Source organism: Cebidichthys violaceus, unplaced genomic scaffold (assembly GCF_023349555.1).
Source record: "Cebidichthys violaceus isolate CVI_PGR_0920_01 unplaced genomic scaffold, fCebVio1.0.p SCAF_6, whole genome shotgun sequence".
NCBI classification, from domain to species: domain Eukaryota; kingdom Metazoa; phylum Chordata; class Actinopteri; order Perciformes; family Stichaeidae; genus Cebidichthys; species Cebidichthys violaceus.
In genome coordinates, this window is record NW_027176816.1 from 14009545 (window position 1) to 14028470 (window position 18926).

The 18926-nt window shown below is 40.8% G+C and overlaps 1 protein-coding gene across 1 annotated transcript; it reads right to left on the reverse strand.

Annotated features, from left to right (window-relative positions):
• Positions 1–1925: 1925 nt before the first annotated feature.
• On the reverse strand, positions 1926–11842 carry LOC137889525 (putative beta-lactamase-like 1). Its single transcript, XM_068733414.1, has 6 exons — positions 11737–11842; positions 9139–9242; positions 8877–9034; positions 8245–8465; positions 3122–3227; positions 1926–2904 (listed from the first exon to the last, which is right to left on the reverse strand). Exons 1-6 carry the CDS (start codon positions 11840–11842, stop codon positions 1926–1928), a joined length of 1674 nt encoding a protein of 557 aa, XP_068589515.1.
• Between the last annotated feature and the right edge of the window lie 7084 nt (positions 11843–18926).

Sequence of the window (18926 nt, forward strand, 5' to 3'; positions counted from 1 at the left end):
TAATTATAGCCATCATTGAGATGAATAGGTTAGGGTATAATTTCCCATGATTTTTTGTTATTGCAGCCATCTTCGACTTTTTTAAATTAAAACTTCTAAACTCCAATGATACAGTAATTGGTAAAGCTGCTTTCATTGCTTTTTTGTCCAGTTGCTGTAAACACAAACATCCCCAGACTCCCAATCCAGAGACAAAATGTCTGTCTCTTCAGCTGCTAAATGCCCCACTATGTTCAGCAGTCTCTAATGCTACAATTCCACCACTCCACTCAACTCATATTTTGGGGGGTTTTCATTGGGCAAAGTTGTGGATAGTACCTGGTACTTGTTGGTCAAGGTTCCAAGCGAGCTGACCCAATCCTAGAAGGCGGAGCTAAACAGCTGCAGACCACTGATTGGTCAGAGATAATCTCCATAGCACAAGGCATCCTGTACAAACACACTGTTTTTTAATAGCCAAGCAACCATCATTAGTGACTGCAATTGTTTTTATTCACTTGACCCAGATATTTAAAAAAAACAAACTATGCAAAACTGTACATGCACCGTAGAATTGACGCCACATGTATATTGTCAATAGTTAACAGAGTCTCCTCATGTATTTTGCATTTTTTGGTGATTGGATGGCGAGCTTTTAAAACTGCTCAGAAAACCTCTTATTGTCAATATACATAGGACAGGTATCCGTCCTCTGAATGCCCAAGGTCTTTAAGTTGTAGTTGTAAAGTTTCATGAGTGATTATCCCGGAAGTCATTTTATAAAGTGACATCAAGTTTGGTCTCACTACAATAAAATGACTACTATATGGAATCACAGCATCACACATGAATACATTGGGCTCTTTGAATCCCAATGTAATCTCAGCTTTCCAGTCATACCCAATTAATGCGATTCCATATATAATTTAGAAATAATATATACACACCCTTATGAGAATTAGTTGAAAATAACTAATTTATACTGCATGCAAAAAAACGACTTGGTTTTTGCCCCAAACAGCATCGGATTATCATAAAGTAAGTATGTAAAGGGGAGATGCATAGGTACTGTTAGTTTATCATGTTCACCATCCCAGCGGTACATATTGTTATTGGAAGCATGCAAGTAGAAATGTAATTATATAATATAAATATAAAACTGCATTAAACATATAAGGTTCAGTTTTTTGTGAACACTGTGTTAAAAGGGAAGTATACTCTCATTTTAGATGCTGATTTGAAATTATTATATTAAATGTTTCTAATCATTTTTTTTCTTGTGTGTGGATATGGGTTGTTATATTGGGTTGTTCAATGGATATTTTTCTCATCACCTCAGTGTTAGTCTATCAATATGTAGTAAACATATGCATGTATATTAATGTTCACATGTACATTATCACTTAAAACTCTTAATTCATGCTTAATACAAACTTAATAAACATTTATACCACAAGTTTTAGTTAGCATATTTTTCTGTAACTTTTCTCTTTATTGCTCATAGCATTTTCACATGCTTCCATGGTGGATTTAGATGTTGAAAAACTTGACCACTCCACATTTCAACAGTTGTGTTTTTCATCTTTCTAGGTCACACTGTAGGCACTTAAAGGTTGAAGAGGAATACTGCCACATCGTCCATTAACCAAACACGTCTAAGGAAACATTTAAACAGTACTGTCATCAGTGTTGCTTTGCTTGTAGCTAGTTCAAAGATTCCTTTGGACATTTGGATATGACTAAATTATTGTTTTGGTACAGTATTATAAGCAGAGGTGTATTAAATAAATAATATTAAAATACAAGTTCTGATTAACCATATTGACCTTAGCAAGAGAGTATCACATGACCAGTGACACAACAGTTGAAAACTGTCATGTGTTTTCCATATCAAGTTTCCTACTGCATTTGTCCTTCACAGTGTGAAACTGGTTGAGTTCCTGTATTTATGAAGTAAAGTATGGTCTGCCAGCTATCCTTGTCACCTTGTAAGTGTTGAGTCCTGGGGAATCAAACCCTGGCGACATGCCTTTCTTGTTAAAGAGGTAAAAGTTGAAGAGCTGTCTGTCCTGTGCCTCCAGGGAGACAGAGGCGCTATTAACCTTCAGCTTGCAAGGGTATGGGCTCTCAAACACCACCCTGAACACCCTGTCCTGCAGGTAATCCAGCCGAATAGTTCGGTACTTGGAAGGGACAGTTGTGTCCACCTGTGGTCCAAACTGCTGCATGACCAGCACCCCGTCTGGGTCCACCTTAATCTCATAGAAGGTCATATTCCTGTAAGTAAAAAAACCCACATATGGAGCTGGGTTGGGCGGCGGTCTGAGAGTTTGTCGAGCATTTCTGAAAGCCCTTTCCACTGCAGGGATGAGATAGCTGTAGGCCTGGCTCACAAGGTCCTGGTCTGCAGGCCGAACCCCAGCCATTAGGATCACCAGTCCCAGTTTGAGCCGTGGCACCAGGGAGAGACTGGCCGCATAACCGTCCAGGTCGCCGTCCTTCCTCACCACATCATAGCCAAACTGCTCGTTGATCTCCCAAGGTGTGCCGGTGGAGTTGGCAAAGTAGCCGCTGTGGCATCGGAAGAGCGGGGTCAGCATGGTGTTCAGGGTGTCCTGGCGGAGCAAGGTCCCGCCATATGCGCCCAGAAGAGCCATCATGAGCTTGGCCATGTCAGCTGCTGTGGAAAACATCTGGCCTGCAGGTCGGTACCAACCGAGGTTGTAGAGGGGAGCTGGCTGGCCATTGCTGTACACACCCACAGCCATCTGCCTCTGAATGGCTAGATTTAAGTTGAAACCTGTGTCCTCCATGCTGAGTCGCTCCAGAACATTGTCTGACACCCAGCTCTCAAAGTCTGAGCCAGTCACCTTATGGGCCAAGATGTTGGCCAATAAGGAAAAAGCAACATTGCTGTAGTGGCATCTGAGGGAAAAGAGAAAGCAATGTCAGAAAGGTTTGCAAGCTCTTTTTGGATGCAAAATACCAAGAGGATCCTTGTTCTATGCATAATAATCTCCTTTTTCTTTTCAGAATATAGAAATGCTTCCTCCTTTTTCTTTTCAGAATATAGAAATGCACGGAAAGTCCAAAGTCACTAGAGTCAAAAATAGAGCAACACAGGAAGGGAACAGAGTCTTACTTGGTGCCTGGATCAGCCACAAGGACATCATCCTGTAACAAATTAAGGGCTGCCTGTGTGTCTCCACTCCAAAGAAGATTAGTTGACCTTAATCTTCTGGGTAACCCTGTGAAAATATTAGAAAACACCAGTGAGCAAAACTGGTGAGTAAATCTGTAAACTATGTCATCCAGGTACCCTTTTGTGAATTTGCCCCTAAATCTGTTATTTGATCACCTTGGTCAAGTGCAAAATACCTGAGACTTTCTAGGTCCCAACAGGATGTATCCTAATAACTATGATGAGCATCAGACTTTTTATCTAGCACAACCATCTAGGTCAATCTTTACACTTATAGAGTGACGTATCTCAACATCTACTTGATCACATGATTTTGTGTGGACATGCACGGCCCCCAGTAATACTTTCCATTGACTATGGTGATCTGACTTTTCCTCTATAGCATGGGGGGATTTTTTTGATTAGATGGATAACTATGAATTTTGGTACATACATTCACGTCTTCCTCAGAAGAATTCTAATAGCTGTACCTGAAAGACTTGTACTCTCAGCAGTGCATCCCCCTCTGTTAATCCCTCCTTTTCATTCTTAGTGCACAGAGCTGGTTAGCTCTATATCTGGACACAGCTCAGTGTAAATATAGCTTCTCTCTCTCTGTTCATGTGAGCCCAGGTTAGCTAAGGTGCTGTAGTGGGAGACTTGTCCTTAACAGAAACAACGTGTTGAGTATGAGAGACTAGACCTACATTATGACCAATGTGCCTCCTTCACACACTGCTGCTGAGCTATTTGACTGTGATAAATGGGATGATGGGATGTGGAAGCACCAGTTACACAATGTAACAGCTTTGTTATTAACTTGCCACTTCAAGAGGCGCAAGTATTAGACATGGATACACAGTGTTCATTTCTGTAGATGTGCACAACAAATGCTCCACCGCCCAAAATCTAAGGAATTATTCTATTAGTCCATTGGATGTTTCTGCACCTCACAATATATGTTCAATGCAGGGTTTAGTCAAAATGCAGGATTTCTATTTATGTGTCTTTTAATAATAATAATAATTATACATTTTATTTTTATAGCGGTTTAAAAGGTACTCAAAGACACTTTACATGCTAAAAAACAGAAACAATAGAAGCAATTACAATATAAACAAAATAGATGACATAATAATAAGGAACAGCACAAAAAACATACATAACTAATTTATTAATGATTATAGGTGAGTTTTAAGTGCAGTTTTGAAAGTGGCGAGTGACGGAGAATATGTGAAGTGCTGGGGGAGAGAGTTCCAGAGGAGGGGGCAGCAATGGAGAAGGCCTTGTCCCCCCAGGTACGATGTTTGGACGGAGTAGGGGAGTAAGGAGGTTGGCATCAGTGGATCTGAGGTTGTAGCTGGGAGCGTATCGATGCAGGAGGTCCGAAAGGTATGAAGGGGCGAGGTTATGAAGGGCTTTGTATGTGATGAGAAGAATCTTGAACTGGATTATTTGCTGTATGGGGAGCCAGTGGAGGTTTTGAAGGACTGGGGTGATGTGGTCTCTGGTGGAGTGGGAGAACTGACGGGCAGCAAAGTTCTGGATGTATTGTAGTTTGTTGATGATTTTGGTGGATGAGCCGTACAGGATGCTGTTGCAGTAGTCCAGTCGAGAGGTGATGAGGCATGGATGAGTGTTTCAGTGATGTGATTGAGGTGGCATTCAAAGGAGAGGGTTTGATCAAAAATGATACCAAGGTTACTGACGTGTGGAAGCAGGAACAGTGGTGCCATCAATGCAGAGGGAGAAGTTGTGGTGGGATTTGTTTAGTGATTTGGGGCCGATGATGACGATTTCTGATTTGTCGCTGTTGAGTTTGAGAAAGTTGGCTTGCATCCAGGTGTCAAAGACTGCACTGAGGTTGAGTAGAATTAGGATGTTGAGAGAGTGGTCATCAGAGTAGAGGAGGAGGTCGTTGGTGACTTTGATTAGGACAGTTTCTGTGCTGTGATGAGATCTGAATCCAGATTGAAATGGTTCGTAGAGTTGGTTCGAGTCGAGGTGGGTTTTTAGTTGGTGGGCAACAGTGTGTTTGCGTATTTTAGACAGAAAAGGGAGATTGGAGATGGGTCTATAGTTGTTGGGGATGTCAGGGTCAAGGCCAGGCTTTTTGAGAATGGGTGTGACTAAAGTGAGTTTGAGGGCTGGATGGACGGAGCCAGTAGACAGGGAGGAGTTGATGACAGAGAGGAGGAGTAGGCGGAGGGCCAGGAGGCAAGACATGGCTAAAGTGGAAGGGATAGGGTCCAGGTCACAGGTCGGAGTCTTCATGCTAGACAGTGAATTATTAAGATCTGGGCGAGAGATTAGTGAGAATTGGGAGAGTTAGTGGGGGATTTACAGATACAAGGTTGGATGGGGCAGGGCTGGAAGTGGCCAGTGGGTTGTAGATGGTATACATTTTTCTTGGTAGAATGCCAGGAAGGAATTACATTTCTCAGCTGTGGAGGAGTGGGAGAGATTGTCCATAGGTTTGAGGAGTTTGTTTATTGTGGAGAAGAGGACCTTGGGGTTGGCGGAACCAGAGCGGATAATACCAGAGTAGCAGGTGGAGCGTTGAGAGCCAGTTTGCATTGCTGTATGTATTCCTTGTAAGCCAGGGTGTGTACTGTGAGGCCAGTTTTATTGGAGAGTCACTCTAGTCTGCGTTTCCGGGATTTCATGAGGCAAAGTTCAGGGGTGAACAAGGGAGCAGTGTGGGTGAAAGAGACAGTTCTGGTTTTGAGAAGGGCAAGCTGGATAGTGTGTTATTGTAGAGGTTGACCAGGTCTGTGAGGGAGGGGCTAAGGGAGGGAGTGAGTGTGGAGAATTTGTCAGTGAGACAGGCTGACAGAGATAAGGGGCAGACAGACTTGATATTACAGAGAATGATGGTGCATGTGTGTTTGGGTTCTGGGATGGGGATGTCGATCTCCATGATGATAGCTAGGTGGTCGGAGACAGTGAGGTCAGAGCCGGAGAGGTGGTGGATGGTGATTCCAGTGGAACAGATCAGGTCCAGGATGTGACTGCGGTTGTGGGTGGGGAAATCAATGTGTTGAGTGAAATTGAAGCATCTAAGCATGTCCAAAAATTCTGTGGCTGTTTTACAGTCTGAGGAGTCGATGTGGATGTTGAAATCACCGAGCAACAGGATGGAAGGTGAGATGGAGCAGAGCTGGGTAAGGAGCTCATATGGGTCAGAGAGGAGGGCAGGATTGGGTTTGGGGGGGCGGTAGATAATTGAAATAATCAGGGGTTTAGGACCAGAGAGTTTGAATGTCAGGTGTTCAAATGAGGATGGACTTTGGATGTTAGTCAGGCTGGTTTTAATGAGTTTGCGGTAAAGAACGGCAATTCCTCCACCATGGCCATCAGGGCGTGGTTTGTCCAGGTAATGATATCCAGTAGGGGTGGTTTGGTTTTTGTAGCAAAGCCCAAAAATAGGTAGTGGGTAAAAAGGGTGGGTGAAAAGGGGCATGAAGTTGTGTGTGAAGTTGTGAAATTAGGATCTTCTCTCTCAACCTCCTTCTTCATCTTTCACACAACTGCTTCTGCCACTGTTTGAAGAACAGAACGAGGTAGAAGGAATGCCTTTTTAGTTCTTGCAGCCAGCAGATATCTGGGCCTAGACTTCCTGTTCCATGTGCTGCTCATTGTTTACAGTCTGATTAGCAACTGCAAGATGCGGGTCTGAAGTTGGAGTTGAGAGACGACGTGAATCTTGTTTCACAAGTAAGCCCAGTTTAAGCTAATTTTAAATCAATAAAAAGCTAAATCATTGATAAAAGATAGCCAGTGGCTTCCCTGATTGCCAGTGTTCTGCCTCATTCGCTCTCCACATGGACTGTTTACCTGCATTCCACCAAAGCCTGTACAAGCTTGCCTGTACATGCTTGTGCATGATTGGTCAATACTACACGGACTGCAAAGGGAAACCAGAACGCTTCTGATACCACAGTGTTGTCCCATTGCCTACACATTCTGCATATGAATGAAGAACCTGCAAAAAAAGATTACTTATGACATCCCCATTCTTATACTCCCAACTTCCAAGCTCTGATTATTTGACCGTTTCTCCATGGGGACTTTTTGTCATATTTGCTCAAACTGTCACTATATCCTCACAGTAGTACATGTGACACATAATCTGTAAAAAGAAAGCTTGCTCCAGTCTGTGGCCGGTGCTTGGTGTTGGCTTGACCGCTTTCAACATGACGGCTGGGTCACAAACTTTCACATTTTGCAGCTGAACAGTACACTAATTAAGTTTTTATGAAAACATTTGAGGTGAAAAAGGGCAATGTTGTAACATAATATTGATCAGAGTAATTGACTCCTTGGCTTTGATTGGGTGTGTTTTTTCAGGCCCAGTGGAATCCATCAAATGCCATATAGTGCTGCAGGAATGAGAAACCCTGAAATTAGTTGTATTTTGCACTTCCGTGCAAATGTGTTTTTGGTTAGATGCCAAGATAAGGTCTGTGGTTAACACAAGCTGAAGAGATTTTAACATTTTGTTCAATGACATGAAATACATCAGTAAATCTCCTACAAGCTTTTATGGATCTTAAAACAGGCGGTTGCTAACAAGTGGCTAAATGAGAATGTCATCACGCCGACTAGACCGCCTCTACCTTAGTGGTGGTGACGTGAAATTATGTGACCGTATTGTAATTTGTTTATAGCCTAACTTTAGCTTTTTATTTCTGCTGATTGTATTTCCGCTTCAAAATAATAAAAAAAATTGGTGCTCATTTGTGATGATTATCTTGCTGAATAAATTGTGCACGTATCATAAACATTGGTTTTCCACATAGCCAATTTCTGCAATAATCCAAAATACAATGGAAAAAGCCCATTGGATTTTTGTTGAGGGAACCAGGTTTGCCGACAAATACGTCATCTCTGCAGCACTAACAGGGGGCAGAGGAACCAGTTTCTTTCCAAAGGTTACCTGTCTAATGCATTACTGTGAGGATATAGTGACAGAAATATGACAAAAAAGGTATTTTTTATTAAATTAAATTTATCAACTGAGCTTTAATGTTGATTATCAAAGATGGTCACTATGTCATTAAAGACAAAAAAAGTGTGGTTACCAGAGAGTTGGCTGGCCATCCTGCGTAAGGTGAGTCCAGGAGAGTGGCTGCCGAGGGTCCTGACTGACGACGATGCTGGCCCCCCACCTTTCCACAGAGGGTCCTTAATGGTGAAGTTGTCTGCGTATTTGTCCAAAGGGTCATCCAGAGAGTCCACAAGGCCGTCTTCCCACAGCTTGTAAAGCATCAGTGTGGGGAAGATCTTAGAGAGGCTCGCAATTCTGCAATCACAGTGATTAAAGTGAGCGTAACACATGCATATTATCATTGATTAAATGTATCCTGGTTTATTAATACGTAGCATCTCCACTGCTGCCGCACAGATCCGATTAAAGCACTTCATTTATTGAGTGGTTCAGTCTCATTGATCACTGATCCTATATGGAGCTTACTTAATACAATGATGTCTAATCCTAATTCTAAATGTAAGCGTCAGATCAGATGCAATCCAATAGAAGAATGTGACTGCAGGTTACATCATGGGGTAATGATTATTGTTCAGATGGAGTTGCTAATATTATTGACTGACTATCATTATTATGAATGACTAAGTATTTGGCATTTAGACAAATCACCACTTCCCTTTTGTCATATTTTATGTTAATCTCTTTGACACCAGATGTAAATCTCACCTGTATACTGTGTACTCATTGGGGGCAGATGAGGAGGGGTCGCTTACATTCTTCTTGCCAAAGTTTCCATTCCACAAAACAGAGTCATTTAAAACCACGATGGCTGATATCGCTGGCAGCTTGGTGGTATGAACGCTCGACCTCAGGAGCACATCTATCTGTTAGGCGAAGATTCAGTAAGAAAACTACAAGCATACCCAGAATATTCCCATGACAAAACATTTTAATATGAAGAAAAATTTGATTAAAAAAAGAGATTCACTCTTTCCAAGGCCACTCTCAGCGATGTGATGGGATGTGTGAGGGGCACAGGCTCAGGAAAGAGAGGGCACATCTCCTCTACTGCCTCTTGTTTTCCAACCACTTCTGTGGAAAAGGATAAAAGGCTTATCACATATGAAACATGTAGACACAACTCATCCGTCACTGTTACACCCCAATTGTACAACCAGAGATGCAGACATCCAAAAATGGATCAAATGATCACTAATTAAACATGTTATAAGATGTTGACCATTTGTGAAACTCAGCTGTTTGTTGTCAATCCTAGAGTCAGAGATCGACTAGTTCCAGGACATTTTTAGCCTTCCTTAGCAAAAAGACAGGACGCAGAGGGAAACTGCTAGCCTTACCAAGTCAAACTCCAATGCTGTCTATTGTTCACGTTATATCTTGTGCGATTTTCACATGCAGAACTCAAAAACATTGTAGTTAAGCATTTAGCGTTTGGCATTTGGGTAAGGGTTAGGGGTTAGCAAAAGAGAGAAAGAAGTTGGATTTAATCCATATGACATTTCCATAAACATGAACTTCATGCTTCCCTCTGTTTGGGATTTAATGGACATGTTTTATTGATGATCTTTTCCTTCCAATCAATGATCTGTCTGTCTTGTAGTTTTCTGTCGTCCGAATAAATCTTGCTAACCTGAGTCTTGATAGCCTTGCCTCTTGTTTGGTTATCCTTTCTTCAAAAATCAAATTAATAGATGCTCTCCACATTTCTCCCTCAAGTAAGCGGTCCATCCAATGGTTCCACGAAAAGAAATGGCAAGCTTAGAATATAAGCACAGACATAACTAGCAAGGGAATGGCACATCTTTAATTATATTATGTGCAGCATGTTAAAGGGTTGGTTCACTGAAAGTATGAAAGAAAACACTATTAGTGCACCTCTCTGTGCAGATAGTTTTGGTTTTACTGGTCCAGGTTCTGAGATGTCTCAACCTCAACACAATGGAAGTTAATGGAATATTATTTTTAATGATCACAACTGAAACATTTTTCAATGTATTTTTTCTTCAAAACATATTTTTTACTGGCCCTTTTAGTAAAAGTAAATGACAAGCATGCTTCTAAAAGTGAGAAAAAAACCTGTCCAGCTGGGTGGTTGATTTACTCTGGACCTGTTACTGGTATTTTATACCTATACCTATCTATACATTATTACTAATACAGTCTTTTGATAGGACAGTATTCTTCATCTTCGTTTGTAAAATATATATTACAATTGAAATGCTAAAATCATGATTTATTAGTGGTAGTAGGTAGGAGGGAATGCAGGTTTTTGATAGAACAAAAATGCAGCTTGTAGCTGTAAAACAATCCTACTGTATGGTTTATTATTAAGTGCTGTAAATATGTCAACCTGCTTTCATTTTCCCAGCAGTACCGGGTTATAAAGATGAGTGTTTTGTATTATGTAACCTCATGTTTGTCACAGTCAGACTAGAGATGCACCGATCCGATATCAATATCTGTATCGGTCCCGATATAGGAAAAAATTCTAGATCGGGTATCGGTGACAATGTGACCGATCCATAAAGGCAAATCTATTCAGTCCAATTGTATGCGTTGTGCTCTGCGTAACGTCATGCGCTAGCGAACTGGCCGCATAGATTGTTTTCAAAATGAAGCGAGCGAAAGGATCAGCCATCTGGAACCGGGCAGCCGCTCTCAGTTGTCGGGGATAAGGGATTCCGGCTGCTAGTTAACCACCTGGAACCACGCTACGCCATGGTAAGCCGAAAATATTTGTCGGAGACGGCGCTACCTGAACTGCACGGTAAAGTGTGCAAACACATATTGAAGGAGATAAAAGATGTCAAATCGATAAGTTTCACGACAGACATCTGGAGCTCCGACGTTTCCCCAGTGTCACTTTTAAGTTTAACAGCACACTGGCTGGATGAAACTTTTGTGCCATACAGTGCAATGTTAAATGCAACAAACTTTCGTGGGTCACACACCAGCGAAGCGATAGCAGCTAGCCTGGAGGAAATGTTTGACAAGTGGCAAATTCCGTTGAGCAAAATCCACGTGATTCTGAGGGACAACGCCAGCAACATGAGAAAAGCGATGGACAACCTGGGGGCGCGTAGCGTCGGCTGCGTTTTTTAAATCGATTCAGCACTGTTTTTCTCTATTAGATCGGTATCAGATCGGTATCGGCCGATACTAAACCTCAGATATCTGTATCGGTATCGGAAGTGAAAAACGTGGATCGGTGCATCCCTAAGTCAGACAGTACACTCTGAACACTGAGACAAATTCAGATTTATATTACACACAACGTTTGAGCAACTGAAGGCCGTGGCTGTTGTCATTTCACCCAGAAACATCCTGCATTGCTCAGCTCCACATTTGCTCCTCTTGTCTCTCAGCAGGAGTTAAAATCAGCTTTAACGCAGCTGCTAATCCTGCTGCTACTATTTCCAGCTTTGTGTAATCCTGCTGCCGCTCCTGCAAACGAGCAATTACACCAAAGAGGCTAAGGAGGTGCAGGCCCAAAACTAGTTCCAGGTTGGAAAGTCATGTGCGGGTTTTCGGGGGTGTAAATCTGTTTTGGTCTGATAGACTTTACCTGTTTTCAGCTTTGGCATCCTATACTGCCATATGAAGCAGCAGGTCATGACCACGGAGAGCAGAAAGAAGACAACCATGCCCAGCATAGTCCATTTCACCTTCATCTTGCCTGCTGGTTCTTATGGGTAGTAGTTTCAGTCTAAAAAAAAAACAATGTTAGTATTAGTAAAACGTACTGAAGAATGAGTGTACCTCAACATAAAGCACAAGCCTCTTTTAGGATTTTAATAACGGTTAACGAAGACTTTCTTTTTCCATTGACAAGTTAAATTGAAAATTGTTCTCACAAACAGCAGCTGCAAAACAGATTATTTAGCTTACCAAAGGAGGGAAAACAAGCCGCAGATGTCTTTCATTGTCCTTTTGTCATTCCTCATCTTTAGACAGCTAAAATCCACAATTTCATTTTCTATGAGGTCTACAGGGGAGAAGCCAGCAGGACTGCATGAACTCAGCTCTACTGCTCCTGAGCATTCACTACAGAGCATTACCTACATGCACTTAATCCTGACTAGCTCCAGATGAAGGGCTGATTCTCCCACTCCACTGTGACGTCATAATCTGCTGGGAGATTCAGCCGCAAGCCAAATGTATGGAGCTGTGGAATGGAAACCTGATAAGCACTCATTCTCTACAATCAAATCATCTCACATCCTCCAGGGTTAATTCCACACATGCATCACTCATCCAGTGGATGACTTCATCACCATATCTGTACGGGGGAGGATTTTTTTTTTTAAATCTTTAAGAGCATTTGAAAGAAAGTTGCTAAGTAGAAGGGGGGGTACCTTTTAGGGTGTACCACCAGAGGTTTGTGGTAAGTGCTGGCTGCTTGTGACTTAATATTCTGACAGTTCAGCCTGATAAAGGAGTCTCACTGGTGGATCCTCCTGGTGGTCCCTGTTGAGGAGAATGTCCCTGTTTTACAGTAAATCAGAACAGGATTATCATCATTTGACCTGGAGTGCTTCTCCGATATCTCTATCCTCATTGATAGATAGATAGTAGTTCTGTGTAGGAGCCTCCTCTCCACTGATCGTTATGTTGTAAGTGTTTCAGAATAGATCTCAGGCTCCCTCCAACAATGCTCATTAAATAAGTATAAAAAGAAAATCACGCAAATAAAACAAGAAACAAATATATAAATATCAAATCAATCAATCAGGAAATGTAATAATTGTATATGCGTAATGAGAATAAAAATGAAACAGGTTGTAAAACAGTAAAAGTATAGAAATTGACGGTTATTAGGAGGTAGTAAAGGTTTAGATTGAGTGGGTTTCCTGTACACTCTGGTCTTTATGCTCCTTCAGCTTTTACTTGTATACATGTGACGAGAATAATAGCTTACCACTCATGTGAAGTGTGGGTTGATGTTACTGATGTGTCGATGCTGGAGCAGTGCGGTTTAGACAGAGTGTCGTCCACATACCAATATCTGATATCAGGTGGTTTAGGAGCTGTTGTCAGGGTGTTCAAAATGCTCCATGTTCAAGTTGGTACTTGTTGCCTCCACATGATGTTTTTGTGTGGGGTTACCTCTCCAGCCACTAGATGGAACTGTTGACTTCAAATTAAATAATACAAAATCCAGCATCCAGTCTCTCCATTGTACTCTAAAACATTCAACCTTAATGGGTTGAATTACTGACAAAATCCCTGAAAACAGGGATTTTACAGGTTTGTTAAATCATGGATTATACAATAATTCTTCAACTCACACATAATGAGAACATGTATCAACATTTATCTTTATTTTTCGAGTCTTGGTTTTAGAAAATGATTGTACTTGTGGCTCAGTTATATAACATAGATGTCACTTTATTCACATAAAAATCCCAACAAACCAAACAGAACATGAGAGCACAACCATAAATGATGACTTTAAATTGAGATTGTATGATAGATATTACACATTGCTCCTTTAATTACTGTTTATTTAAGTACTATTTTCAATAAAATGCACATTTCAAAATGGTGACTTTAGTTTTAATTATTTTCTTTAACTATGTAACAAAATGTTGGTTGATTCACTTATCACATTCATATATGTATCTATATCCATAACCCTTAATAATTGTCCTTTTGACTGTAGTTGATGTCAGAAACCTTTTTTCAGATTGTGGACGATCTGGGTGTGATGCATTTGGTGGGACAAGTGCAGGTGGAGTGCTGGCCAAGTCAACATTTGGAGAGGCTCTGCAGAGGGGCACAGCTGACCTGCCTGAAGATGCCATTCTCCCAGTGGCAGAGGATCTTGCTGTGGTGCCATACGGCTATAGGAGAAGCCCAGTTTCCAATCAGGAAGTATGTGAGGTTGTGTGCTTTAGTTTTTATCTGGCATTTATTGGACTTTTTGCTTTATGATCTTGTTTACCTTTCATCCTTTTTACACAAGGCCTTGTTTTTATGCATTCCAGATGATCTTCATCTGCCAGGAGATTCAGCCTCATCTCCAGACATGGTGGTAACATATTACATTGATTCTTCTTACAGCAACAAACAGGTTTTTTTATACTATTAAATACTTGATTTTTGAGTATTTTTCGAAATCAGTCTTCAAGTCTGAGGCCGTGGTTCTCTCGCATAAAACCATGGATTGCTCACTCTGGGTTGGGAGTGAGTCACTGCCCCAAGTATCAAGTATCCCAGGGTCTTGTCCACAAGCAAGGGTAAAATGGAGCATGAGATTGTTCTGACAGTGATGCAGGCGTTGTACTCTGAAGGTAAAGAGTGAGCTGAGCCAAATAGGCAAAGATTTCAATTCACCAGTTGATCTATGTTCCTACCCTCACCTATGGTTATGAGTTTTGGGTAGTGACCCATGAATAAGAAGGATCGTGAATAGGCAAGGACTCACCCTTAGAGATAAAGTGGGTGAGGAGCTCAGACATCCACAGAGCCGGTGCTCCTTTGTGTCATAAAGGGCCAGTTGAGCTGGTTCAAGCATTTGATCAGGACGCTTCCCTTTAGAGGTTTTCTGGGCATGTCCAATTGGTAGGAGGGTCCCCAAGAAAGAGTTGGAAAATGTTGCTGTGGAGAGGGACATCTGGAGTACCTTGGTTAACCTGCTGCCTGCTGTTAGCTGCGACCCATCCACAGATAAATGGAAGACAATGGATGTATGGATGGATCTGTCACAGAGCAAGAACGAAAATCACATGAAAAAGTCACATTGAACCATTTGACAAAAGGAGCAATAGAAAATAACCGAATCAGCAGCTGCAGAGATGAAGAATTTGCTGCTATGTCTGGGGCTGCCGGAGGGCAGAGCTCCGTGTCCAGAGAGGTGACACTCTGCACTAACGTCATGGGTTATGGTTAAGATTAGCATTGCCTTGGCATATGTATAAAAAAGGAAGCATCTACCATTATCATGCACTGATTTAAAACCTTTTAAGCCCGAGGGTCCCCCAAATGGGGGACGTAGTACATAAAAACTTAGAGAGTTTTGTGTTAAAAGTAACTGGCAGAGAACCCACGAAGAACGAATATAATGATGTTATAGTTCTGCAGAAACCTCAGCGTCCTGGGAACAACATGAACTAGGTCACTTCTACATGAGACAAACACATCTCCCATCAGCCAAGCAAACAAATAACAAAATATCATAAATCATAACTCGATATGACTGGAAAAGACCGGAGAAAACAGCTGCTACTGTCCGTTAGCAACGTGCTACCTAGGAACATGCAGCATGAAAAAGCATGTCCGCTTGACGGAGATTACGGACATATCTTCCATTTCTCTCTCCGGTAAACCATCGCAGAGATATTCAGCTTCGAACACAAAAAAGTCACACAGCTTTCATCGAATATTGTACTCACTTTTGGTCGAATCTCAGCGAAAAAATGAAATATCTCCGTACTTCCACGACTCTGTGTTCCAGCTGCATGTGCTGTGTGTGAATCAGTTCGATTCGTGTCTCTCCGACACTCCTCGGCTTTTTGGGAGGGTTGGAAGCCCAGCAAATTAGATTTCAGATCTGCCATCAGATGGGACATTTATCATTCCCATTGGCTAATAGTGCTGTCAATCATCCAGGCAATTCTATTGGCTTCTACGGTTCGAAGGAGGTCTCAATGGTGAAAATCGGAGAAAGGGGGGCTGAGATACAGCCCTAAACAGAGAGAGTGGGCTGAATCTGAAGCAGTAAAATGACCATAAAAAGGGCTTAGAAAGAGCTTAAAACACTCAAAAAAAAGCCCAATCTTCTGACTTTTGATTCATTGAACATCAGGAGTGATACATAGAAGTGATATATAGTGTTTTTTAGTTTCAAAAATATTTTTTTATTCAAATATTGGAATATTTCATCAGTTTTGCAATTTGATATGCTCTATATTTTATGAATGTTTCACTGTATCTATGTATAAATGTGTATAGAGAGCCTTTATCAGTTGTTATAAGAGCTGGGAATATTTTAAATCTTGGATTTCCATAATTTAAAAAAAAAAAATCCTGAAATTGCTGTTTTTCATCATTAATACTGTAAATCTGAGTTCATCTTAAAGGAATGCAAGTTAGTTGAGTGGAGTATCTGTTCAGATTCACTTCCAGGATCACCTTCTTTTCCCTTTTTCCAACTGACAGTCAGCCATAACCATGTGTTTATTATTGTAACTATGACGACGAACGTCCCCTGACTTTAATGAGGCAATTATATTATCTCAATCCATAATTTTTCATTAACCCTAACCAATTTTTTTTGTGCAAAACCTTAACCATACATAGTGTTGTCACATGATTTAAGAATTATAATTGATATATTCTTTTTTCACATTGAGAATAGTGGAACTAAATACCCAGGGTTCAGCATGTGGAGGGCCCTCAAAAAGCCAAAGAATCCAAAGCGTGCCTTGATCTGTAATTCAGAATTTTTTTTGTAAGTAAAAATAACTGTTTGCTGAATAAATTCAGATCAAAAACGGTTTATGTGTTACTTGGGGCATACATTATGTACAGCATGTTGTTTATTTTTGGCCAGTTGTAGTTTTTCTGGCTGTGTTGTTTTATATTTATCCAGTGTTTACACCTGGTCCATGCAATCCACCATTGATGAAAGAGACACTGCTCTGCTGAGAAGAGGTGGAAAATAACTAGGTTCTTTTACTCAATGAATGCGCTTATGTACAATTTTGAGGTACTTGTATTTTACTTGAATATTTTCATTTTCTTCTACTTTATTCTTCTTCTCCACTACATCAAATACGACAAACATTGCACTTTTATTCCATTACATAATGTGATGTAACAAAGCAGCAACCTTCGTTCCTTAAAAAAGAAGCCAACACGGAAGTGACAAAAACTGACCAACTTTACAGCAGAAATAAACCTGTTTGCAGCCTGGTTAAAGGCTTGTTCTCTATAGTTAAAATCCCCGTTCATGACAACTGTACAAGTGGTTAATTGTTATAAAACTCAGCTGTTTTAATTATATTAGGACATAAAGTTATGCATAATTAAGGACGGGGCCTCTTTGAGTTGCAGGTTGGTGCCGTCTCAGGTTTCTAGCTGCTAGCTGTCTGCTCTGCTGCATCGCCAGGCTCGCTTCAGCTCCACTTATGATCCACCTCTTTGTCCATTTTTAGAGTTGGCTGTGTCACTGCCAAGATGGCGCCGCCCGGAGCCGCCCACTTTGAGCTTCACAACGGCTCCTCAGAAACCTATGGGTGACATCACGGAGACTACATCCATATTTCATATAGGGAACGGACGTACATACTTCTAATTAACCTTGCCTCTACCAGCTGTACCATACCATACTTATATCTAAGTAGCTATATATTGATGCTAATACTTTTGTACTTTTACTCAAGCAAAAAAATGAATGCAGATATTTACATGTAGAGTATTCCTACACTGTGGCATTACTGCTATTTTTAGTAAAGGATCTGAGTTCTTCTTCCACCCCTCCTGTTCTGTTAGCTCAGACTGGAACCTCGACAGTGAGAGCAGCCACAGAAAGGCACCAGCTTTACTGCTCAGTCTATGACCCTCAAGTCAAGACAGATTACGTCTGATTGGATCGCTGATGGCGCGTCTGACCTACAATATGCCGCATTCCTGTCGCCATCTCCCTGGGGCAAGGTTTCCATGGGAACAAGCCCTGGGCTTCTCTAATCTGTTGTTTTGCAACCCTCACTCATCTGGAGGCAGGCTGGATTCCTTTTTGTCAGGCTCATATTCTTCTGCTCTATTTCCTCTCAGAGTACTCTCTCTCTCGCCCCACTCCCCCCCCTCCTTTCTCTATCGCTCTCTCTCTCTCTCCCTACCTCTCTCTCTCACTCTCTCAATTTAATTTCAATTTGCTTTATTGGCACGACAGAATCATTACATCAATGTTTCCAAAGCATAGGAAAGACAAACCAACAACAACAACAAAAATAAGAATAAGTTATTATGGGATAATTTTGATTATTGATATTAATAAACAAATACTGTGCATGTTCAATATGTATACATGTTGAATATATATTATGCTTGTATAACATATACGTATATATATATATATATATACAGTATATATATGCTGTACTTTTGTATTCTCCTAACAAAAAAGCGGAAGGCAGTCTTTATATTTGGGACATGTACATAACAAATGTCTGTTTCAATGTCGTGGTGTACAAAAACGTTACTCTTTTGGTCTCCACAATTTTAAATAGAGACCTCTTTATATTTTTTAAGTTTGTGGTAACAAACTATGTATTTTGTTATAATGTGTTTTTACTGGATTTTTTATTTTGAGATATTCTGCTAATTGGATATCTCTGTTCTGGAATTGCTAACATATGAGTATGTTTTGCATTTAATTACATGTTCTCAATTGTTCTGTATATGTATCTTCTAATTTTGTTTCACATTTTCTGATTGATGATTCAGGATTGTTTGTGGTTAGTCCAGCCTTTAGCTCAATGTATCCTCCTGAGATTGCTGATTGTTCAAGAGAGCTTTGTATGCAAAAGAATTTTGATCAGCTTGATTGCCAAAATTGAATTGATCTTTTTTTTAATTTGGATTTTGACAGGGAATATACAAAGTTATGCTCTGCATGCATTGCTTGGGTTTGTGGGTGAACTTTAAATACAATTTTACAAAGTTTATTCCCAGTTCTTAAATTCTGGTTTTGAAATAGGGCCACATATTTTGCTTCCATAAAGCATAATTGGTGTGTTTGGAGAATTGTAG